This window comes from Stylophora pistillata, chromosome 11 (genome assembly GCF_964205215.1).
Source record: "Stylophora pistillata chromosome 11, jaStyPist1.2, whole genome shotgun sequence".
NCBI lineage: Eukaryota > Metazoa > Cnidaria > Anthozoa > Scleractinia > Pocilloporidae > Stylophora > Stylophora pistillata.
This window is the reverse complement of record NC_142529.1, coordinates 4,872,657-4,897,321: the sequence shown is the minus strand read 5'-3', so window position 1 is coordinate 4,897,321 and position 24,665 is coordinate 4,872,657. Positions and strand designations below refer to the sequence as shown.

At 39.1% G+C, this 24,665-nt stretch overlaps 2 protein-coding genes and 1 long non-coding RNA gene across 5 annotated transcripts in view; 2 read left to right on the top strand and 1 right to left on the bottom strand.

Moving 5' to 3' along the window:
• The first annotated feature begins 6 nt into the window (after window positions 1-6).
• On the top strand, window positions 7-2,253 carry LOC148719763 (uncharacterized). The gene has a single exon (XM_088739220.1). The coding sequence runs from the start codon at window positions 117-119 to the stop codon at window positions 1,842-1,844; it is 1,728 nt and encodes a 575-aa protein (XP_088595346.1). The 5' UTR covers window positions 7-116; the 3' UTR covers window positions 1,845-2,253.
• Window positions 2,254-6,261: 4,008 nt separating this feature from the next.
• LOC111323964 (uncharacterized) overlaps window positions 6,262-24,665 on the bottom strand; it is a 37,586-nt gene continuing 19,182 nt past the window's right edge. For 2 of the 3 annotated variants that reach the window (XM_088738243.1, XM_088738244.1), the window contains 19 exons: window positions 22,638-22,842; window positions 22,156-22,250; window positions 21,897-22,028; window positions 21,247-21,366; window positions 20,928-20,962; window positions 20,040-20,277; window positions 18,710-18,804; window positions 18,486-18,558; window positions 17,786-17,855; window positions 12,348-12,511; window positions 11,349-11,435; window positions 10,696-10,782; window positions 10,476-10,562; window positions 9,985-10,092; window positions 9,375-9,461; window positions 8,609-8,677; window positions 8,227-8,304; window positions 7,681-7,824; window positions 6,262-7,567 (listed from right to left, as the gene is read on the bottom strand). In XM_088738243.1, the coding sequence (XP_088594369.1) occupies window positions 7,523-7,567; window positions 7,681-7,824; window positions 8,227-8,304; window positions 8,609-8,677; window positions 9,375-9,461; window positions 9,985-10,092; window positions 10,476-10,562; window positions 10,696-10,782; window positions 11,349-11,435; window positions 12,348-12,511; window positions 17,786-17,855; window positions 18,486-18,558; window positions 18,710-18,804; window positions 20,040-20,277; window positions 20,928-20,962; window positions 21,247-21,366; window positions 21,897-22,028; window positions 22,156-22,250; window positions 22,638-22,842 (2,019 nt within the window). In that variant the 3' untranslated portion in view covers window positions 6,262-7,522. The other variant, XM_088738245.1, reaches the window with a different exon arrangement.
• Window positions 15,002-17,242, top strand: LOC148719762 (uncharacterized). The gene is made up of 2 exons (XR_015993118.1): window positions 15,002-16,925; window positions 17,061-17,242. It is a non-coding gene; the product is annotated as an uncharacterized LOC148719762 (long non-coding RNA).

Below are 24,665 nucleotides of genomic sequence, written 5' to 3'. Positions count from 1 at the left end.
TTGGTTTTCACGTGACGTCACAGCATATGCAAATTAGGCGTCCGCCATATTGGTGTCGCAAAAGCTTATTAGCATATGTCAAAATGCAGTGTTTTGGTGCATGATTCTTTAAAAGTATGTCGCGTGATTTGGACAAAATTTCTGAAAACATCAAAAAGGAAGAAAAAAAGGAAGATATTTGCAATATACCTTTAAGCGACTATGTTAAAAGACTAGAGCCACATGTTAAACAAAGGTATTTAGAAAAAATATCACTCGTGGGGATCGATCCCGCTACATTGATCTACGCAAAGTTAGATCCACAATGTTTACCACCCATAGAAGCTACAGATCTCCTGTGCTATTTGGTTATCGATACGAGTTATTACACAAAGAAACAGTTCAAAGCTTTCAAAAGCTTGGAGGCCTACAATCAGATGGTGTCGGGTTTTATTTCCAGTGTTGAAGGCAAAGTCATAGGTGAAAAATTCGTGGTGATCGGAAAGGTGAGACATTCTCAACGAATGAATGAGCGACCATTTGCAGTTTGGATTATTACTAATAAGGAGGGAACCGTGTTATCAGCCCACTGCCTTGGTTGTAAAGCTGGACTAGCTGAGACTTGCTCACATATTGCAAGTACTTTATTTCATATCGAAGCTTCAACGAGAATTAATGAAACGCTGGCATGTACGCAAGTAAAGTGCACGTGGTTGTTACCGACATATGTGAGTGAGGTTCCTTATGCTAGGGTCAAAGATATCAACTTCAAGTCGGCGAAAAAGTTGAAAGATAACTTAGATGCCTGTATTGAGGGACTATCAGAAAACTCTCCACCTTCCTTATCAGCACCTTGCACTACAAAGAAAGCTAAGGTCTCGACAGAACGGGTTACATCTGGAGGAACTGAGCTTAAACATTTCCTTGCCAAAATAAATGAGTGCAAGTTCAAACCTGTTGCCTTAAGCTTGATTGAACCCTATTCTGAACAGTTTATCATGAAAAGTAGAAGTATCCCAACCATTTCTGACCTTTTTGATCCATGTAATTTTGACTTGTCATATCCAGAACTCCTAGAAAAGTGTGAAAATATTGATCTGACTATTTCAGAATCACAGGTAGAATTAATTGAGCAAGACACCAGGGAACAGGCTAAAGGAAATGCATTTTTCAGGCACAGAGCTGGGCGCATTGGTGCATCTCTGAGTTGGGCAGTAGCTCATACTAACCCTGCTATGCCATCACAATCCTTAATTAAGTCCATCTCATATCCTGATCTGTTCAAAGTTACTACTAAAGCAATCAGTCATGGCCGTAAGAATGAGAGTGCTGCAGTGAATGCTTATACCAAGACTATGCTAGAGACTCACAGAGATCTGAAAGTTGAACAATGTGGTATGATAGTGGATAAACAGCACCCCTGGATAAATGCTACTCCAGATTTTTTGGTATCATGTTCATGCTGTGGGAATGGTTGTGGAGAAGTCAAATGCCCTTACAACATTGAAAACTGTGACCTTGAAAGTTATGTGGAAAAGAAGAATTCATGTCTTGAAAACGTCAATGGAAAGGTACAGCTCAAGAGAAATCACCAGTACTTTTTTCAAGTACAGCAACAGTTGTTTATCACAGACTCTCAGTATTGTGACTTTGTTGTGTGCTCTTTTGACAATAACAATCAAACAAGGTTTTTATTGGAGAGAATTTACAAGGACATTTCACACTGGGAATCAGTTCTTCCAAAACTCACCAAAGTGTGGAGATCTTGTATCCTACCTGAAATCTTAGGAAGATGGTACACCAGGAAGCATGAAATTGCTGCACCTGTACCAGCAGGTGATATAAAGCCTGTTTGCTACTGTTGATATTTTGTCTTCCCGAGATTCAAAGTAGGAACCCAGTCGACGTTGTACTTATCCCAGGGTTTTGCAGATTGTCCTGACACGAAATGTCGTCCACAGACTCTTTCATTACTGAGGACATCCTTCGAAGTGATGTCGTCGCGGCTAATGGCGGCGATCCATCTTTCTCTTCGTTCTCTGCTTAGCTCTTCTGCTTTTTCTCCTTGGTTAGTGACTACAACTGGAATCCTATAAAACCCTATACCTTTCGTCTTTCCACTATTATGAAAACAATCAACCATAATACAATGAACCATGATGAAGAATATTTCTAAAGCTTTGATAACACGCGAAATGTTTGAATAATACGACACCAATATGGCGGCGTAGCAACCGTTGTCAAGGTATAGGTCACGTGGGTGAAAACCAAGAATTTTGGCTTTTTTGATGGAAAATCCGCCATGGCAAAATAAAATGCAATTTTAAAGCTAAAGACTAGTTAGTGCGCGACCGTAGCAACCGTAAAATGGATCAATTCGAAGTGGAAGATGAGTTATGTCGCAACATACACGTACACACATTTACTTACATGTACACAAATGTACATATATGTACATGAAAACCACTCTCTCTGAGGATGTCACACTACTGAGATCCTCTAGTCAATGATATCGACGGCTCAAGAAGTTGAGGCAAACGGAGGGGAGTCAGAGGGCCAGTACGACCATCTCGCGATAGGAGGAGCCGTTAGGAGCGCGAAATTCAAATTGCGATAGCCTAATTTTTTGAGTTTTGCAAATGAAGATCAGTATTTCTCCATTCGTCCCTTTTTAATCGTCAATAAAAACATTTTCAAGTGGAAATCAATTGAAACAAGACAAGGATATCGGTCTTCGTGTACAAATCTCTTTTTCCCCCTTCACCTTCCATTAGTCAGCCATCTTCGATTAGCCATGGAAGCAAAGATTGCGTTACAAGACGGGGGAGGAGCTATCCCTTTTATAGTCAGGGTCCTTGTTTAAATTACTTCAAAACGATCCAGAGACAAGCACCATCTTTTCGCAGCCTCTGCTCATTTCATTCAAACGCGACAAAATCATAGGCAATTTTTTGGTCAGAAGTTCTTTTCCGACTAATGACCAACCAAGTACTTTTAAATGCGTTCGTGCACGATGCAAAACGTTTCCTTTCATTCACAACACTGATAAAATATCGGGACCTAAACGATCCATTAAGATCACCGATCACTTCACGTGCACCTCCGCCAATGTAATCTATTGCATAACTTGCACTTATTGCAAAAATATATACATCGGCGAAACAGGCAGAAGACTAGGTGACCGATTCCGAGAACACCTTCGAGACGTGGAAAGGAATGACAAGGACACATCGAAACCAGTCGCTAGACATTTTAATTTACCTAATCATTCTAAGCAACATATGGCAATCTGCGGTCTTTCCTTGCACATAGGTAGCACGGAAAGCCGTAAAAATCTTGATCAAAAGCTCATCTTTCAAACCGGCAGTCTAACTCCCACAGGGACCAACGAACGCTTTTCATTCCACTAATTTATTCATTTTTTCTCGTTGCCATGTTCCCACCAATAACGTAGCTCCATTTTCTTCATTTAAAAGCACACACAACCCACAATTCCTCTATTCGCTCCGACGAAGGGCAAACGCTCGAAACGTCAGCTTTTGTAATCGTTACGGTGGCCAATTTACCATTTCAACTTTGTTGATATATCCAAATTATTCTTAAAATTTGGAACTCTCTCTCTATTTCAGTCACTCGTTCGTCAAACTTTCTCAGCTTTAAAATGAAATTGCAAGAATTTTTACTTAAATAATCACTGAATTGGCCAAGCCGAAGATTCGCAGCACGTTTTCTTTACTTAATTTATTATTGTAAGTGAGGTGGCTCTCCCATAAGCCTGGTGGCCTCATGGGTCTCCTCGCCTTCTAACTGTTATCGCTGTAATTAAATATTTTTTATTGTTAAAATAAGGCAAATAATGATTATGAAGAAGAAAAACGAGGGGAAACCATTTGACTCTTGAGCAGAGGTAGGTTAATATTTCATTGGAAAAATTATTATGTGAATATATCTCCACCTAAGTTATTTGACTGAAGAAAGTTACTTTTTGAATCGATGATAACGCTACGCTCTGATTTCAAGAAGACATCCCCATCTTGAATTATGATAAGATTTAAGGAATTTGAGTGCGCGCTCTTGATAAAGATATCTTTGTTTTTCCGGGGATTATAAGGAATGTTACCAAAGTCTGAGGACAATGTTACCTCTCTCTGCAAACGCGGATGATAACCTATCTGATATCGCGTCAAATTCCCACGAGGTAAAAAAAAGGAAACCTTCATAGCAGGGAAAGAAGCAAATAGGGACGGAAAAACATCTGAGGAACTCGACTAGGCATTAGAAATTATTTAGGGAGGGAAGGAGACTCTTGCGGTGAAAGGAAGCGTGGGGATCGCGAACGCGAGAAGGTCTGGAGATAGTCCAAACGTAATTCATGCAGAAGAATGCTTTTGAAAACAATGTCTAATGGGGTATGCGAAGAAGATATTACAGAGGCAGAACGGTACAGACAATAACCCTTACAATAGTGTCGGAAGGTAGTCATGGGAACGCAAGGCGAGAAGATAGTGAGGAAAGAAACACTTAGAAAATATTAAGTTAGCCATTTAACACCCGTTAGTGACCAATAACAAGCAGACAAGTGATGAGAAGGGGAGCAGGGATGGCGCAGTGGTGAGAGCACTCACCTCCCACCACTGTGGCCCGGGTTCGATTCCCGGACCTGGCGTCACATGTGGGTTGAGTTTGTGGTTGGTTCTCGTCCTTGCTCTGAGGGTTTTTCTCCGGGTCCTCAGGTTTTCCTCCCTCCGCAAAAACCAACGTTCCAAATTCCAATTCGATCTGGAAACAGTGGATAATAAGAGCCACCCAGTGGATGTCCATTGCTAAATTATTTATTTATTTATTTTATTTATTTATGAGAATAGAAAAAAAAAAAACCAATCACGGTAACTACTACTAGTTGGTTTAATATCAAATTCTGCGAACTAACATCACAAGAATTTTTTGTAGCAGACAGTAACGGGACTTACTAGTGGAATCTTTGAAGTTAAAGGGATAAACGCATGCATGAATTAGAAAAAGGGAACTTCCATTGTCGATTTTACCCAGGATTTGCGACTTCTAGACGTGATCAAAATTAAACTTCCCACAATCTTAATTCAATTTAGAAAAGATGATGAAAACAGATGAACTTATCTCCTGGGTAGTATTAACTTGATGTAACGCCAAATTCTCTCATCGAATGTTTAGAGAGATACAGAGTGGTTAGAGGGGAGAGGTAATAGTCAGATTTTGGGAACTGGAGACTAGGATAAACCGCGCTGCGATGGAGCTTAAAAATATTACTCAAAATAGTTGTATTTGGTATAATGTAAGAGCTGAGCAAAGACTTTCCAGCAATCTGATTGGTCGAGCGGTTCCTTATATGACGCTATATAAACCGTTCCAGGCCGTTCATATAAAATGTTAATAAATGTTACTAAAATGTTATTTTAGAAATTTCTCTGTTGTTCAGCTCTGAAATTATACTAAAACAATTATTCGCTGTATATTGTCGAATAATCCCCTCGACTTTGTCTCGGGGATTATTCGACGATATTCACCTCGTCTTCGGCGAATAATTGTTAAATATCACTTACAGGTGGGTCGGGATTACCCTAAGAAATGCACAACGAACGCTTCAGGGAACGGGAAATGCTAAATTAAACGCGAGAATTTCGCAATTGTAAAAGAATGAATTTTGATTACATAAGGGAAAGGACTAAAAATGAACGAGCTCCCGTATCAGATAAAGTTTAATTAAACGGATTGATTAGGGAAATCTGAGGAGAATTATTCAAAGCACATTAGGGTTACAGCAGGGAAAGCTACGGAAATTATTGTAACGGAAATAGGACAAGGGAACATATCTCGATCATCAATAGCAAAATGGACTGTCGAAGCACTTGGGAGAGTTAGACTAATTGCTGAGTCATTCTATTAAATAGAAGCCATCTAACTAAAAACGGGTCTGTCAATATTTGGCTGAAATGCACTGTGATCACGATGTGGAGGGCTTGAAAAAATGTTACTTAAATGTGTCAATCAGGAATGTACAAGAAAACATGTGCAAAGCAATAAAACTAACGCTGTTCCAGTGCATACGGAGTGTGCTCCACGGCAATTCTTTAGGATGTCATGTTCACCTCTATAGGAAGCGCTGTGGGATATCCCAATGTAACGGCTGCGATATAGATTTGTGCATTCGGAATTTTTGGGATACACGTTATAGCATGGAGCTGGGATTCGGGAAACTTCATTCAGTCTATTCAACTTTGACAGTAAATTACGATGAAAAATGAAAAGTTTCAAAGTGAATTCTTCTAATTCGATTCTTCTCTATTTCCACATGTAAGAGATAAGATTGCGTAACGAATTAAATTCTGAGCAAATCTTCTTTGCCTACTGATGAGAAATACTAATATATTAATGTATCGATACTAATAAATTATTGCAATGTAACGAGTTGCCGGGTGAAAAAGCAATAATGAACCATAAATACATTATTTGAACAATTCTAAGTGAAAAAATAAACACCCAAACGAACAAAAATAAAAAACTGACACGGTAGTATGCATGCATATCGAGTTGAAGTATCCTAACGCCTCTTCAATTTCGGAAGTGTTCTTATCCTGAAAAATACTCAGTGTATGATAGCAGAGATCTCCATTAACAAAAGTATTAATGTATGGGCAAACTCTTAGATATGTAAACACTTTTTACATCACCGCTTGGTTCTAAATATCAGTATCATAGGAAGATGTACATCTGTGTAAGTATATTACATTAGAATAAACTTATTCAAATAATAAATTAGAACTAATTAGTATGTAAAGACATGTCGATCTCTTATTTATTCGAGTTTTTAAAATGTCTTTGGTATCACAACCGGTAAAAACCAGCAAAAGAAACGCGTTCATGAGCGACAACGAATTTTCTTAAAGTTTTCCTTGAAACTAGAACGCGTACGGCCTCCGGTATTAGTGCACTGCTGACTGAACTTAAAACTATAGAAGGGAACTCAAGCAAATCACGACGGAGACGGTCCTGAGAGGACGTGAAGATGACGAAAGGTTTAAGAGGAGAAAAACTACCACTCTGTCTAATAAACTCTTATTTTGCAAAATTCCTACGTGAATGTATCCAATGAAGAGAAAAAAAAATTAACACTACACGTGCGTTTCAAACTGTGATCATGTCTTTAACTCTTATATTGCGAGCTCCAAATTATTCACGTCTAAAACAGTTGTAACTGAACTTGGCATTTTCAAGTTATACGGAAGAGAAGCGTGCCAAGTATGGTTCGGACGTATAGAGAAAATACTTCAAGTCTCGCGCGAAATTCTAAAGAAAAAGGAAGTGAAATTGAAGGGATGCACTCCTGGGTGTCAAGGTGATTGCTTAAGCTCCTCTATAGTTTCATGTGTACCAACTCATCCACATCGAAATAATACTCTAAAGCGCCATAAATTTGAAGATTTTGTCTTCTCTGTGTAACTCGTAATCAGTCAAATATGCTATTTCCAAGCTCTCTTAATTTTCCGTTCGTATGTCGTGGAGTATGCTACGATGTGTCCTTCTGATATCCTCCCAGCAACTGGTTTGTTAGCTGCCGAAAAAAGAACACAAGATATTTGATTTCAACAAGATCTCGGAATTCTTAGTGGTAATGTTATTCAGTTTTACCCAGCTCGATTATTATGTTGGCCCGGCATAACTTACATTGACAAACTTGTCTTTAAGTTCCATCCTTAGTTCATCTTCGGTCACACCGCGAGGTACAAGGGAACTCAGAGATGAAGATGGGTTTACATTGAGGTATTTTTCAATCCTTTCTTTTGGCAAGTAGTCCTGAATGGCTTTCATCTGACATGATTTGGAAGAAACAAACAAACAAACAAAAAACATACAAAGGATTAGAGATTCAAAGGTATAGGAAGTATTTCCCAAAGGGGAAGGGGTTTCCTGATCTAACGTCTTAGTGGGGGTGAGTGAGCCGAGGTGTTTTTATAACATCACTTTTCCTGACAAAGCTACAGCTATTTTGATGCCTCAGCCTGTAAAAGAAAGGTAAGTGGATGGAAAAGCTAATATTTCTAGTTTGGAAGATCTCACCAAGGAAATAGGAAGGGGTAGAGAGGGAGGAGAAATACGGTCTCAAAGTTCCAGCTTCCAAAAATTATAGCCATGAAACCTTTTATAATTCTGTGAGTATCAAACCAGAAAGAGTCACAAACCGACACTGTAGCAATAATCAATGATTTTTACCTTAGATGCAGGAAGTTCCTCCGCTCTTCTCGCGTCTGATAATCGAACATAAACTGAACTGCCTTCCAAAAGCTTAATCTTGGAGAACAAACAAACAAACAAACAAACACGAAACGATAAGAATCGGTGAGTCACATTTTCCTCGCACGATGTAACAAATAAAAGAAAGCGTTCCAGAAGAACGTTACACCTATGGTTTAAATCCCCGTTGTAATCGCGATGAAATTTCTCCTTATAATTTCAGTAGATCTTTCCTGAGAAAAACTATAAGGATATAGAAACTTATCAGCTGCAAGGCGTTATTCTTGATGCAGCACCGAATTCTCTCAACTAATTTAAAAGGAAATGTAGAGCAACCATGAGGGAGAATTGCTAATCTTACCGCCTTTCTTCTCCGAAAGTTAACAAGTACATTGTGACAGTTATCGCTTTCAAGAGAATTAAGCACAGCCTGTAAGAAAATAAAAAAGGAATAAATCGAAAAGAAATATAAAAAAGGTGAAAATCGTAGAAAATAAACATCTCATGAGTTGATTGCAAATTTTAAGAACTAAATTTTTTTCCTATTCAGTCAGTTTTAACCACATTTATTTTCATTTAGACTTATTTTTTAGGGAGTTTTCACATAGGGATAACCTCTTAACTTCCTTTTCTGGAAGCATATTTTCCATTTCCTCTTAGTGTATACATAGTCTGCTTCTGGAATAAATAAAGTATGTATGTATGTATGTCAGGAAAGGATGTTTAAATAAACGTGTGACAATGGCGAAGACAGTCTTCGACTGATTTTTCGAGACAATCTCATTTGTTTTGATAAAAAAACAGTAGTTACATACATTGCCTTCCCTTTCTCACTGATCACAATGTTAACTTTTTTCAAAGTTCCTTCAGCATTCCAAAAATTTTTGCCAAGGATTGTTGGTCTCTCACGAAAAGTTGTTTTCATTTCGATAGAAGCACCCACGTTTGCTTATAGCATAGTGCACATGGCTGGAGAGGCTAGTCTGGATAATCGAAAAATCCGGATAATCGAGGTGCGACTGTAATTTGTTATAAACAGCTTAACATTAGCTATCATGCAACCATACTTGGTATCGTTAATTAGCCAGACACAGTCATACTGCACTAATTCTATGTTCTGAGAGTACCTCAGGGGGGTCCCCATAGTACAGAGGAAGCTGATAACAACCGTTCATAACATAACCTTCATCAAACACTTGGACAGCGGTCCACGCCTAAAGCAGACAAAATGTTAGACAAACACAAAACAATTACATGAAAATTACTTACACAACTTCTAAAAAATATTTATCGTTGACGATTCTGAGGTATCTCATACTTCATTTCTTCTATAAGTATCAAGACTCTGTGCTTCTTTCACAGTCAAAACTATACTGACAGTTCATAAAACAATATAAGATTGGTTATCAGGTATGGAACCCTTTCATTACTAAAGGTGAGCGACTCCAAGGGAATTAATTTCAAGACGAAGGCTACGAGAAAAGAGAAAAATGTCAACTTCAGGATACCATTTGATTCAATACCAAATTCTCGAAGCTGAAAATAGAAGAAATGTACATCAGATAGTGTGGAGAATTGAAATTAGATCGTGGGAATGACAGGGCTAAGATATATGTGAGACAAATCCAGTAACCTCTCATCGGTTTAATGATTTTAAACTATAGGTTTTCAAAAGAGCAGTTAGGTAGAGACGATAAATGATCAATAGAGAGTCTGAAGGAGTCTATTAACACGGACCTGTCCTTGTAAACTGTAAGATGTTTTGGTTTGAGTTGTGTCCAATACCAACTCGTGAAGATGGACGATAACAACCATAAACCTGTGGTAAATACGGCGGGGAAACGCCTGCCAAACAAACCAACAATATGATACAGTGAGGTGCCGTGTGTCAAGAAACTTCGCATGAGGGCAGAATAGCCTGCAGAAAATTGTCATTCTTAGGGGTTTTTCAAGCTAGCAGAGACACGCGCAAGGCGAGAATGGGGACAGCGCAAGGAACGAGTGACACGCGAGAGGATCTGCGAAAGCTAAAGTCAAAGTTTTTATCATGGCTAGTAACATAGCTTCACCTTAAAAAATGTAACCTTCATATCCGTTTTATCAAGATGACGCATGCTTCAAGTTGCACAAAAGTAAGCCTACTGGATTCACTTACCTTCAGTCCATCTTTCCATACAGGAGAGGCGACACTACTGGAGAACACTGCTTTTGTTACGTGGTTCACTTACCTTCAGTCCATCTTTCCATACAGGAGAGGCGACACTACTGGAGAACACTGCTTTTGTCACGTGGTTTAGCGAGTCCTCTCTGGCACCCTTAAAAAGAAATTAACAAACAAAGAAATAAGTGAAGAAAGAAGAAAATAATGCCGTACCATCTCTGAGAATTCAACACAGATCTGGCTCAAAAACCCGTCAGAAAAGTCTACGATAGTTTTCTCTCACTCACCCGATAAAATGACGCCGGAGGCGACAGACAGTAGCTGACTAATGTAAAATTGGACCATGGTAAATTCTGCGCAGCATCCACGGAGATCTGGTATTTGTTGCAAAATATAAAAATTTATAACATACCAAAGTAAAGCGCGCGCTCTGATTGGTCAATTTGCCCATGGGTGTACGCTGCTGACGTGAGCAAATGCAAAGACTATTTTTACGCGCGCGCGTGTTTTTTCTGGTCATGTAAGATTTGTTAAATAAAAGGGAACTCTTAAGCTACAATGTATCAATGTTATGTTATAAAACAAATGGTAAACACCACAGCGTACACTATTGAGTTATGGATGCACTTGGGAGGTTTGCTAAGCACTCAAGAAGCTAGAGTCGCTCTCGGCTATCGCCTCGAGCGACTCTTACGCTTCTTTCGTGCTTAGCAACCTCCCGCGTGCATCCATAACTCAATAGTGTGCGCTGTGGTGTTTACCATTTGTTAATTTTAAGCGTCAGAACATATCGATGATTAGAAAATGATTACAACACTCAAACAGCTGGGTAACAAATTCGAATTTTTCTCATTTCTTATTGTAAATTATACCCTCTATGAAGTTCACTGATAGACAACTGACCATAATACGACCAAGTACGTTGATATTCTACGTGTACCTTTAATCCGTGCATCACGTGGTACAGAGCAACGTAGCTAAGGTCCAGATCACCAGGCAAAGCATCAATATTTCGAGTGAGGCGGGTCTAACATGATAAAAAACATCAATACAGCAGGATTACTACAGACTAGCCTTGGACACGTACATGAACTTAAGTGAGATTAATACTAACCATGGAATGAATGACCGTGAATAACTAAATGAAGGAATGAAACAATGGACGAACGATCGAAGAAATAACTGATTGTCTGACTTGACTGACTGGCTGACTGACTGACTGAATGACTAGCTGACTGACCGATTGACTGAATGCATAACACACTGACTGACTGACTGACTGACTGACTGGCAGACTGAATGAATAACACACTGACCGACTGACTTATTGACTGACAGAATGAATGAATAAAACACTGATGGACTGACTGACTGCCCTAATGACTAGCTGACTGACCGATTGACTGAATGCATAGCACACTGACTGACTGACTGACTGGCAGACTGAATGAATAACACAACGACTGACTGACTTATTGACTGACAGAATGAATGAATAACACACTGACCGACTGACTTATTGACTGACAGAATGAATGAATAAAACACTGATGGACTGACTGACTGACTGACTGACTGACTGACTGACCGGCTGACTGACTGACTGACTGACTGACTGACTGACTGACTGACTGACTGACTGACTGACCGGCTGACTGACTGACTGACTGACTGACTGACCGGCTGACTGACTGACTGACTGACTGACTGACTGACTGACTGACTGACTGACTGACTGACTGACTGACCGGCTGACTGACTGAATGAATACCAAACTGACCAACGGGCCAACCGACCGACCGACTGAATGAATGACACACTGATGGAATGACTGGCTGACTGACTGTCATGAAGACTTAATCGTAACCAACTAAGATTTAAGGATTACAAATGACGGGCGCCGGGGTATCCAATAACTTGGCTAAGGCGATTTGCTTACCTTGATCCAGTTTTCTATTACTCTGTCTTTCTTTAGTTTATTTTCCTGTCCGTCTCCGATGAGTTTTATTGCCTCACGAGTCTTGACTGGTTGTCTGTTAACCATACTGTGAAATATCTGGCACTCTCCCAGGGTGGGCTCACAAGAGAGGGAGTAATATGCTCCTGAAAAGAAAAATAAAGCCTTGAATGGTTAGAGATGACTTTGTTTTGTTAAGACCGAGATACAAAGAGAGTAAGTGTGATGGTCGTTCATATATGAGGAATTTCTAACTAATCACCTCTCAGAGAAAATTTTAAACAATTCACACGTCGATTCGTCGGCTAGGGAGTGTTATATTGATACAAAACTAAGTTATCGTAAAAAGGAAATGTACGATAGCTCTAATGGGAAATACTTGATGAATATTGGGAGTTGAAAGGTCTACAATGAGGAATTAAACATATGGATCAGTACAGTGTAAGGACTATCGCCTGGCCAAAGTAGAGAGGTAGCCACTATAAAAAACAAAACAAAACAACAACAACAACAATAACAACAAAAAACAAACAAAAAAAACCGAAAAAACAGCCTCTACTGGAAGTTTCATCATAACATGAGAAACAATAGCATGTTGTCATCAGTCTATGAGCAGGCCCTCATGATTAGCGCTGCAAGACGCGGGTTTCTCTAAGAATTGGGACGAGTGGGAGAGAGGTTTGTTGGGGCCTTGGTACCAACAACGAGGCCCTCAATGCTAGACCCCTGTGCAGACCTCTAGCGGCTCGCGTTACTCAGGGCTTCATATTTTCCCGCAGGTAAAGAAACGCTCCTGCCGAAGCGCGAATAATGAGCACCTTCTGGCAGGCTATGCTGCCAATCGCAGCATAGCCTGCCAGACGTCGGTTCACGGTCAGAACCAAGTCAAATCACTCCTTATCGCAGTTAAAGCTTAATGTCCCAGTCTAACCTCACATTATATCTTGTCAAAAAGCTACAGTGTAACAATGGAGTTACTCCGCATTCGGTACGAAATGAAAAACACGATCGTTTCACAACAATTCTCTAGAACCGTGTAGCTGATTAAGGCCCATGACCTTTATTGTAACTATTTCAGAATGTTACTAAACTTTCAATAGCCATTCTTTCGCGTTTAATATCAAGGCTAACCGAGCAAAGCTACTCAAAGTAAAGAAGGTGAAACCACATGAAATAGTTTATGATGATCTCCGGAAGGCTTGCGCTCTTACATCACAAATCCACGCGAGCTTACACGGAATTATTGAAAAGCGAGTTTAATGAAAAACAAAAACTTGAAATAAGTTGAAGGTAAGGCTTCAAATTTCCATAATGCGACTAACGTGTCAGAGAAAAGCACTTGAGCCTTTTCAACAAGATAATGTTATTGTTACAATCAAACCAAGCTACGAAGTATTTTATCAACAGCCGCATATCAGGTGTTCTTACACATTCTTAATAAAGACATAGAGCGGATAAATTCAAATATGGATAAATCCTCAATCACACTAAACTTTTTAACCTCATTTTATAAAGTAAGTAAAAAAATAGATAAGTACTTAATTGGCAAGTCATACTGCATGAATATGTGTACACAAGTCAGCAATGAAGAACAGAATGTTGGCAAGAGAACAAGGAATTTTACCAGGACCCAACAAAGATCATTTAAGATCCTTTCCTGATACAATTTGAAAATGAGCTCGCACAAAAGCTAAGTATCCAGCTGAGAAATTGTCGAGCTTAATCAAAATAAATTACAGCCTAAAACACATCCCTCAGGTGACATTCGATTCATAATAGAGACATCCTGCCTACTCAATTGTTGTGGTTACCGCCTCCAAGGTTGAGTGACAACCGAAGCCGATAAACATTCAGTTTGAAGATTTTGACCACGAGATTGAATAGGTTTGTGTCAAATTTTCCTATTGCTAATCTTTCCTCATTTGCCCGTCGTGGTAGAAGAGAGGCGTGAGGGAAAAACTCCTACACAGGTTGGTCGGGTTTACTTTGGTTTCTTTCACAAAGGCAAAACAAACGTAACAATCATTCATAAAGCATTAATAAAGCATTGCATGAAGTTACTGTTTCCATCAACTACTGCCCTTATGAAACAGAATTTTCAATGAGCACGTAGAGACAAAATTTTAAATGTGGAGACAACATTTTACATGTGAATTCAACTCTCTTACACGTCACGAATCGCAACACTTCCCACGCAAAGGGTAGTCCGATGGGTAGCAGTAACATAGAGAATTAGCAAAACAAGTCCATTTGCCTTAACAACTTCCTGAAAACTTCTTTAGGGGCGGACGTAAAACAGCATAACACAAGTCTTGAACTGATTGCCTTTACTAAAATTTCAAATTAGCTGTTCCACTATTTGCCATGAAAAACGTCGAGCGGCAAAGAGCACAAGGAAATCAGGAAATGAAGTATGAAGATGCTATGAAACAGGCGTTTCATGAAATATATCAGAATCTCAGAGGGATTGAAGAAGGAATCAAAAAGCAACGAGAGAAAATAGACATTCAACGAGGGAGAAGGAGTGCTCCCCCTTCAACGCTGAGAAAAACAACAGCTGTCTTTCAGAAAGCGAAGACAAATGCTATAAGGAAGGTATCAACGCCGCAACCGGCTTCGCATGCATCAACAACGCAGTGAGTTTTGCGGTGCTCTCAGGAAGAGGAAAATGTATGAATTTAACATAACCCGAGATTTAAAATCAAGAGTGTCCATGTGTTACAATTAATAGAGATTTGAGCTATGAACATATATCTTCGACAGAACTAGGACTATTTTAATTGATAATTTCCTACGAGGGTTTCACTGTTTCAGCGTCACTAAAGAGCTATTACAACGCAAACAAATCCCAAAGAAAACGCAAACAAACTGTAACCGGGTTGAACTGACGGGTTTGAAAATTGAAGGAATAGTTTATGGATTACAAATTTCATTTGATGGTTTTTTTCGTTGGAGAAATTACCTCGGTTGCATCGCTGTTTGCATGCTGTAACTAAAAACAACCATGGCAATCACTATACGAAATCGAGTGACTTAAGCCGTTTTCACTCCTGTAAAGTAAGGCTCTTTAGACCATGCGAATATAAATGCTGCTTACTACAACTGTTCGAAAGGCGGGTTACGTTAACCTAGACTAGAAGTAAAAATAGGCTATGATTTTTCCTCCGTAAAAGCGTAAACTAGGGCTAACGTTTTGTGGTATTTCGTAATAAAACAAAGTATAGGTGGTTTGCAACCAATCTCTAGAGACACAGGTAACAATGGTGAAAGGAACAAATGGTGGTGGACGAACAAAAGAAGCTGGTGAGATATCTATTGCTTACGTCCACCAACATGGCGGCAATGACGTAACGTGCAAACCACCTTTACACTAAACAGATTTCTAATAGGCTACAAAATTCAGTCCACAAAAACCTGCCCTTGTTCTGAACGGAACAGCTTTTTGATACAACCTATGGTGTGATTCACGATTTTAGACTTTGACGATATTAAATATTCACAAAATACTGGCTAATGACAGCCGTGAAATATCTAAATTATTTAACAGCCAAGGGTTTGCTTAGACCTTGGGTGCTGGTTAGTAAGTTAGCAAGGCTTAAGTCAAAAGCAAAAGAGCGAATCTTATTCGAAGAAAGCAAATAGGTCAACTCTCCTTAAAAAACAAACAAGGCATTGTGAATCTTGGAAACTGTTTTTAAAGCGGCAAATTCTATGTAATAGTAATAATAATAAGGTAAATAACTTATGCCTGATTTAACTCAGTTATCATCTAATGGGAAAGTTATTGGGAAAACATTCTGTTTTCTTCTAAGGATATGTTTCACAATACATCATGACTTTGTACTCTGTCTCAAAAACATTTTAAGCCAAGTTATAATTTATGTTAAGCTAATCACTAGATGAATGGGCTAAAAATTTAAGCTAATTACAAGATGAATGGCTACAAATTTTAGCGAATGCGATAAGGTCAAAACACAGATCTAAAACAAAGAGAGATTACACAAGCTGATATAATCCTTCTCATGAAACAAAGATGCATAAAACAACTTAAGAAAACTTTATTCTTGCGTGATCTAACAAGCGTGTATATAGGCACGCTCTTGGAGTGAAACATGTTCAATGACAAAACCGCAAAGTGTGTGTCAAGTTAGATCTTGGAGTGTTGTCAAATAAAGTGTGCAATTACCTGTTCCTATGTGGTCAGTAAGGTCAGAGTTCTCTAAATTTTTTTAACTTTTAACTTTTCTCCGTGATTTTCACGTATTGTTCTTGAAGAGAGTACGTGATGGTATTGAGTTAATTCCCTTAACGCTGATTCGCTTTGCTTCAACAAAAGAGTGCAGTTTGGGGGGCTGTTAATTTGCTTTGTTTTAAAAATATTTCGAAAGCCAATCTCATCTTACGATGATCAATTGGTTTTGCTCAATCTTATTCCAGCTATCAAAATGCAAAAAAAAAAGAAGAAATATTTCATGTTTTAGAATGCTGACAAAGAAATGGTATCCTGTGAAAGTTGAAGTGAAGTGGTTTCATTTGAGAGGTGCAGTGGCTCTAGGAAAGGTGAGATCAAAGCTCAGGAATAAAATTGCTCTGGTCAAAAGATGAATAAGATTTTTACTTTTATGATAACTGAGTGCAAACCTACATGTAGTATCATAAGAAAAGTAGTGTATTATTGGTGTTTTAACTTCATAGGTTTTTTAACAATACTATAATTGTCTCTGGCAGTGGAAGAGTCATTGGATCATGGAGCTGTTGTATGATACGACGTTTGCAAAGTTTAAGTTAATTATCTCAAAACAATCTGATATAAATAGGATAAGGAAGGAAGCAAATTTTGAGCTCCGTTATGGAATAAAAAATGTTATTTATCTTTAGACGGACAATATCATTCTTTTACTTTCTATTCTGAACTAAAAGACCCTACATCGTGGTACGGTTTCAACATAAGGTGAAGCAGAGGTAAGCAAAAATATTTGCCTACACTTTGCATATTGGCATAACGATAACATGTTATTACGACAGACAAGAGTGAATTACGCAGCTTGTCAAGACCAATGTCACGGTGAATAATAAAAATTAAAGGTATTGTGTCATATTTTGTTACATCTTCAATCAGGGAGTTGAGGTTTGTCACGTAAAGGGCGTCAGAGACTCGTTACATCCGAAGTTCGCTCCATGCAAGATTCTTTATGGGGGTTCAACATAGAGGGAACTGACTAGTTGGATGGGGATTTGTTATGGTAGTGAGCTAATTGTATCGGAGTTGCTATATCGAAGGTTAATAACACGAGGGGCTTGTGATATCGGGAGCTCGTACATCAGGGATCCTCTCTGGCTGACGTGAACTGCCGTTTGGCATACTCTACACTCGTTATATAAGATTCATTGTGCTTCATAACAAGTAATTAGAAACTTACCATCTGCATAGCTCGGTTTGGGGTCTAACAGCCCTTCAGACTCCCTCTCGGATTCGCTGAACTCTGAAGCCTGAAAAGAAAGTTTGTACAGTTGATCATTTCTGAGTGGTGGTTGGTATCGAGGGCTGCATCATGGTTAGTGCACCTTCAAATATTCAGCCCGAATATTTTAAGTGCTTGACTCCAGCTCCCCGGTGCCGTACACGAATCCACGACTCGACTTACACCATTAAACAGATCAAAGTCATCGTTAAGCTGTAACAATTTAAATGCACTTGTAACACTCCATTTGTCTGTGTTTTCCATTCATTCTGGGCTATTGTTGTTCCTTTTGTGGTTTATTCATGATTCCTTGGTGTCAATCTATTTTAGCAGACAATAATTTTTCCTATGAAAAATACGCACATCACAGACTTCCAAAGTTACGACAGATTAAAGTTACTGAATCACTAAGGTGCAGGAAAATATCCACCTCTCTCACGGGGGTGAATAATTTGATTTAGTATATACCATGCAGAAACCAAATTAGTCAATGTCTTTCGACATACCGAAAAATAGTCGAAAATCAAACTTTTGATGTGCGATTTTAGTTCTTTAGCGGTTCGGAAGTGGATAGTACTTGCTATTCTTTTCGGTCTAAGCCAATCAGCGGATGCGAATAGCACTGTTCACCGGTGTCGAGTTGAGAGCATTCACGTACCTCTTTCGGTCTTCCATTAGGATGGCGAGCTGCTTGAACCAGTCTTACCAGTAAACTAGCGCATGGAACGGGACTGTAGATAGAATCATTTCTGTTAGAGTAGTAAACTAAGCTCACTAAATGCCAACCTTCACTGAAGACTGACTGAGTGACTAACAGACTGACCAACCGCTAGACGAGCTGGTTGATTGATGTTTGTATTGGGTATTTACTCAGATACTCACGACAGACTTTGCGTCACACTCTCATGCAAAGGTTGCGAGAGGTCTGGAGAACCACCGTACAACCGTATTTGGTGAGGACCTTCGTTAAAAGCAACCTAAAATGGAATACAAGAACATTTTCTTCAAAATATGCACCTAGTCTGACGCGAGGAACTACAATACATTTAGTAAGAAAGATTGTAAGTTTAGAGCTCGGTAAAGAGATATAGAAAGATATAGAAAGATGTCTAGTCACGGGCGTGGAACAAAGAAAAAATTGGGGGTCCCCATGAGGAAACGAACCTCAGGCCTTCGGATTCCTCGCCTCGCTCCGATGCTCTACAACTGAGCCATAGACACTCTACGGTGAGCAAGACCCATTACGAAGTTCATGAATGATACGCGTCCTACACACTGCTAGGATCGGTCTACAACTGAGCCATAGACACTCTACGGTGAGCAAGACCCATTACGAAGTTCATGAATGATACGCGTCCTACACACTGCTAGGATCGGTCTACAACTGAGCCATAGACACTCTAAGGTGAGCAAGACCCATTACGAAGTTCATGAATGATACGCGTCCTACACACTGCTAGGATCGGTCTACAACTGAGCCATAGACACTCTACGGTGAGCAAGACCCATTACGAAGTTCATGAATGATACGCGTCCTACACACTGCTAGGATCGGTCTACAACTGAGCCATAGACACTCTACGGTGAGCAAGACCCATTACGAAGTTCATGAATGATACGCGTCCTGCACACTGCTAGGATCGGCAATGTAGATAGCGTCATGTTTTGTAAATAATAAGATCGTAAGTTTTGAGCTCGGTAAAGAAATATAGAAAGATGTTTTTTTCGTCTAGTCACGAGCGTGAGACTCAGAATTTTTTCTTTGTCCCACGCTCGGGACTATAAGAAAAAAATATCTTTCTTTATCATATGGCTGTGTCTCACAAGGACTGAGAACTACCGAATTCACGAATTTGATTGGCTGAAATCAATATTGAAAGCGGTCTAGATTTTCCCATCTAGACCGGTATCTAGACCGGTCTAGAATAAAAAGGTACAAAGAATATAAAAAATGGGTATATAAGACAAAGCCATATAATAAACATCTTATTAACCGAGCTAGGTCGGTCTGTAGGTCCGAGGTCAAGATTCTCCCATACAGACCTCCCGCTTGTTTAATAAGAACTAAATAGTACATAAAGTAGTGGTTCTACTATGTTTACGTCGTGAGTGCAAATTCTGCTGTACAGAAAGATTAGCATGAAATGATTTGCAGTAAAAAGGGTTCACTTTCTAAACCTATAATACGTTACCAAAAGATAATAAAACACACCTTCGCATTCCCACTACTGACGGATGGTTGTTTTGTTGTTCCAACTTCAACAAAGATCGGTAGAAATCCGTACCCCACACAGCAAAGAGTCTTTGAAATTCTATCCACTGTGTAAACTTTCAACATTAGAGTGCAAGACTGCGGGAAGACTGGGTCTCGGTATTCTGTCCTGTAGTTGTATTCCGGGTTGTAGATGTCACTGTCCAGTGTAGCTTGTACGTCAATGTCTGCACCAATTCTATAGAAAGCAACCAAGAGGTAAAGAGGATACTTGTGTCGGATCAATCGGAGTATCTGAGCAACTGCGCACCCACCCCTCCCCTAAACCAACAACAGTCAACTGATAACGAGTTAGGATCATTGTTGGGTCAGGGAGGGGTGGGTGCGAAGTTGCTCAGATACTGATCCCTTGTGTCAAATCTCGTGATGCATGGGGCCTTTCTAAAATGAAACGACTCAAGAGTACTCCCCTGAGAAGTACAATAGTCCCCTCCCCCTCCGGCCAGCAATTTGTCAAGCGTCCCTGACATTTCATCAATGACCTTTACCACTCTTGCGTCAAAAGAGCATTGTGAGAGGAGCGTGGTTTGGCCAACAACCAACATCTGTGTCAGAGCAAGAAAAAAAAAAGCAAGGTGGAGGAGGAGGGAAAATCTTCCCTGTTTCTTTGGCTTATTCCTTGTCTATAATAGAGAATCGCCAGAACGTTTTGTCGCCCTGACATTTCGTCTTCTCTTTCGTGTACAAAGGCACTGTACAGGCAAGTGTCTTATTCAAGAAGAGAACATCAGAGTCTTGGTTTGAACGCAGGATCTGGGTTCTTGCGAAAGGTGAGTCGATTGGCTATCTGAAATTTCAGACCACAAAATCATTTATCACATGCTTTACCTTGTGTAGTTCTTGTCCAGTACTCTTCCAGCCACCTGAAAACGAAAGTCAGTAGTTCTGAAATGAGTTTAGAGCAATCGTGTAACAAGTGTTGCCCCCACTCAACTCTTTCTCTCCTGTGAGTGACCAAGGAGGAATTTCTCCTTACAATATCAACACAATTTTAAGCACAAATTTAATGACAAGAAAGAGTTGTATCAGCTTGACGCTATTCTTTGACTTAAGACCAAATTCTCAGCGCTTAAGTCATAAGAGATGTATGGCCGATGGCATAAAGAAATGATAACTAGATCTCGAGAATATATGACTTTAAATACACCTTAGTGATGCTGACACTGTCTGGAAGAAATCGAGCTCCGTCAATGTAAAGATCAAAACCATTTCCATCCTCAAATTCGTCAGTGAGTATAGACGACCGACCATTCTTTATCCATACATCCTGGATTGACAAAAGAGGTAAAAACAAGGTGACTACTTATCGCGTTTATTGTAAAGGTAGACGGACAATCATGAAGGTCATGGTAGTGAAGGAAATGATTACCTGGACTTTTCGATAAAAAAAATTCAGAGATTATGTTTAAAGTCATGAAAAGTGCGTTTAAAAACAGCGCATTACCTCCTCCGCTTTAAAAAGATGGAGCGCTCGGAGACAAAAAGCATTCTGATGTACGTGTATTTGTTGTCATTGGAGCAGACTTTTAGAATTAAAAAATGTGTTATCTTTATTTCGTTCTTTGTCTCATTAATGTTCATATTTTCGATTATCCGGACTTTTTACCCAAGTCCCAACTAGTCCCGATAATCGAGGTTCGACTGTACCATAAGAAATGTTCTGAGAACAGTATGGGGTCCTTGCTTACTGATGTTAGGGTGTAGAATGTTAAATGGGTCCATGCATCTACATGGACTTCTACAATGACGTACACAATATCTAATTTGTATTTTTCTGCAAAAAGAGTGCCTCCTTACCTTGGGAAGGTCATTCTCTTCTTGAAATTCCTCAGGAGAGCTGGGTCTCGCAGGCGGAAGACTGCCTGTTGCAAAAATAGATACCCTCAACGAGGCCTGTCCATAAGGAAGCCACTGATCCGGAAAAGGACCCTGATAACAAGAACCACAAATAAACAAGGGGACTGGGAAACATCTTGGAAGTACATATATTAATAAACACTTCAGAAAAAAAATTCAACTAATAGTAAAAGCAATCTAGAGTAGTTCAATATCTTACCCGTAATGGAATATTAGGAACTGGAACAACGGGTGGGAAGAACAGTGGAAGATTATGAGAACCAACGTTTAGCCGTAGTCCTCCGCCTTGATTACCTAAACGTTAATAAACAACAAAAACATACAAGTAAAACAGTTAATCTCTTCGTTCTTTTTTTGGTGATACACACGAGCACTAGCGGCAAATTACCTTTCAACTCGCTTGATCCGATAAGCAATTCTCCCTTCTTTCTACTAACATTTCCTTGTAAATTAGTAACAGGAATTTGCTGCCAATTTTTCTGGAATTTTGCTACATCAGAATAATATCCACAGGCAGAAACTTTTGTGTGTTTTCATAAACTGCTTGCTGGAAAATGCGTGTATTACTATTGACACTGAAAGTACTGTACAAAGTACTTTCGGGATAAAGGCTTCAAAAATACCCGCTTAGCAGTAACACGTTCATCACGTCCCGGATCATTCAGCTAGAACTCTACCAACCTCCCGATTGTCTACTTCGTCTTGATGCTTGCGAACCTGCAGTTAACGCCAGCGGTATAGCAGTCCACGCTGCGAGTTTACTCTCGTCTAGCAGATTGGGCGCAGCCGCAGTGGAGGCTCCGGAGGTGGATGCATCCCCTGGTTGCAGGTACAAACGAAACATTACGACGGAGTGTGCGTCCCAAGGAACGTTCTTGAATTGGGCCTGGGGCGAGTAAAGAAAAAAAGTCCCTTGGAAGAGGTAATCATTTAGCTTGTGACTGAGTGAAAGGGCTGTAAGAGTTAAACATTAGCATCCTAACATCAGTATGCATATTCTCCATACTGTTCTCTATACATTTACTAAGGTCCTGAGAAGGAGAATTTGTTAAACAATCAAGAGTTTCTTTAGTTGGTGATCATTTTCTTTATTCCCCTGACCTTAATGTGTGATTCAGGGGTGATATTGTAAGGAGAAATTAGATGTTAGTCACTCTTTGCGGTTAAAGCATGGATCTGAATTGTGTGCATCGAATTTCTTAAAAATTGGCAGAATGATGAATTTTGATATGATGATTTCAATTCAAAGATAAAAGATGCAAGTCAACGCTTTTCAGTTGCAAGCACATAGCACCAAAAATAGGTGTCTCAAAAGGCTTGTAGTGCTGCTATGGTAACTAACTGTTAGAAAAATGGTCACAAATTACTGAGAAATAATTGGTCACTTTTTCTGATCCAACTTCAAGGAGACAAAAGAAAAATTAAGGTAGCCCTGAATACTCAAAAGTAACGAAACCATTTGGAGCCATCTTGAATGATAATTACGATTACATAACAATCTCAAAAAAAATTGAAAAACAATTGCACGCAAAAATAGCCACCACAGTTTATTTTAAGGTTATCAATTCCAAGCTGATGTTCAATTAAAGCTGCTCTCGGCTTCGTTAACGCAAGACTATATCTTCTTATAAATGACCACAAATTAACAATTGTATTGATGGAACATTCCTGAAATTTAAAGGGGCACCGCAAAATGGCACATCCCAGAACATTTACTGATCGCTTGCACTCTGACTGATAAAATGAATTTATTGATTGCGATAAGAAGAAAAGCGGTTACTTGAAATTTGATGGTAAGGTTTACCGAAGCACCTGTGGTCTAAAAGCGTATACAGTTAAACTCTTTAAATCCAAAGAGTGACCAGCATATCATTTCTCCTTTTCAGTGATATTGATGAGTCATTCATTATGATCAGGAGAATAAAGGAAATGATCTCCAACTTCAGAAGCTGTGATAGTAGAGCGAATTCTTCCAGTCCGTACCAAAAGAAATGTAAAGCAAACAGTGTGGAGAATATAAATATTGGGGTGAAGGAGGTTAGCGCGGTATTCAGACCATATGAACTCAAAAGTGTTGGAGAAATAATAATCATGCAATGTGATTTGTTGGATAAGATCATGTGACACTCTCTAGGGAATTACACGTGCTCTTCTATTGCATCATCTAACTGTTAACCTCGCAGTTTCGTTGTTCGTTTTTTAGTCGCTGTTGTAATCTTCTTTCGGATAGGAATAAAGATGAATTTCTTAATAAAAAATGTCCATTCATCGATCATAAGCGAAATTAAAATTCATCATTCCTGATTTTGCAAAGAGTTGGAAAAATTTTTCCTTCACGATTGTCAAATCGAATCATCTACAGTCTTTAAAAGGGTCCTCGAGATACTAACCTACAACTATAAATATGTCATCACTATATTTTTAGGAAATGTTCTCTTTTAAAGTTTATTGTGGATCATGGGAACTAAAAACAAAAAATTATCTTTTTTTCCAAGAGTATGTAATATTAATGATGCGGTGCAAAACACTGAATTTGAGGCTAAAAGATTATTTCGATAAACTACGTCAACCTTGAAGGAAAAAATTCTCTAGCAGTAACAAAAACAAATTGAAAAATATTGAATTTAAAATCGCTTTTAAGAAAATGTGCAGACGAACTATAACTAAAACAAATATCAGTGTTTCCAAATTGTTTTTTGTCCTCGCTTC

Coding starts and splice junctions, on each gene's coding strand:
- LOC148719763 (XM_088739220.1), top strand. CDS start 117: ATGTCGCGTGATTTGGACAAAATTTCTGAAAACATCAAAAAGGAAGAA.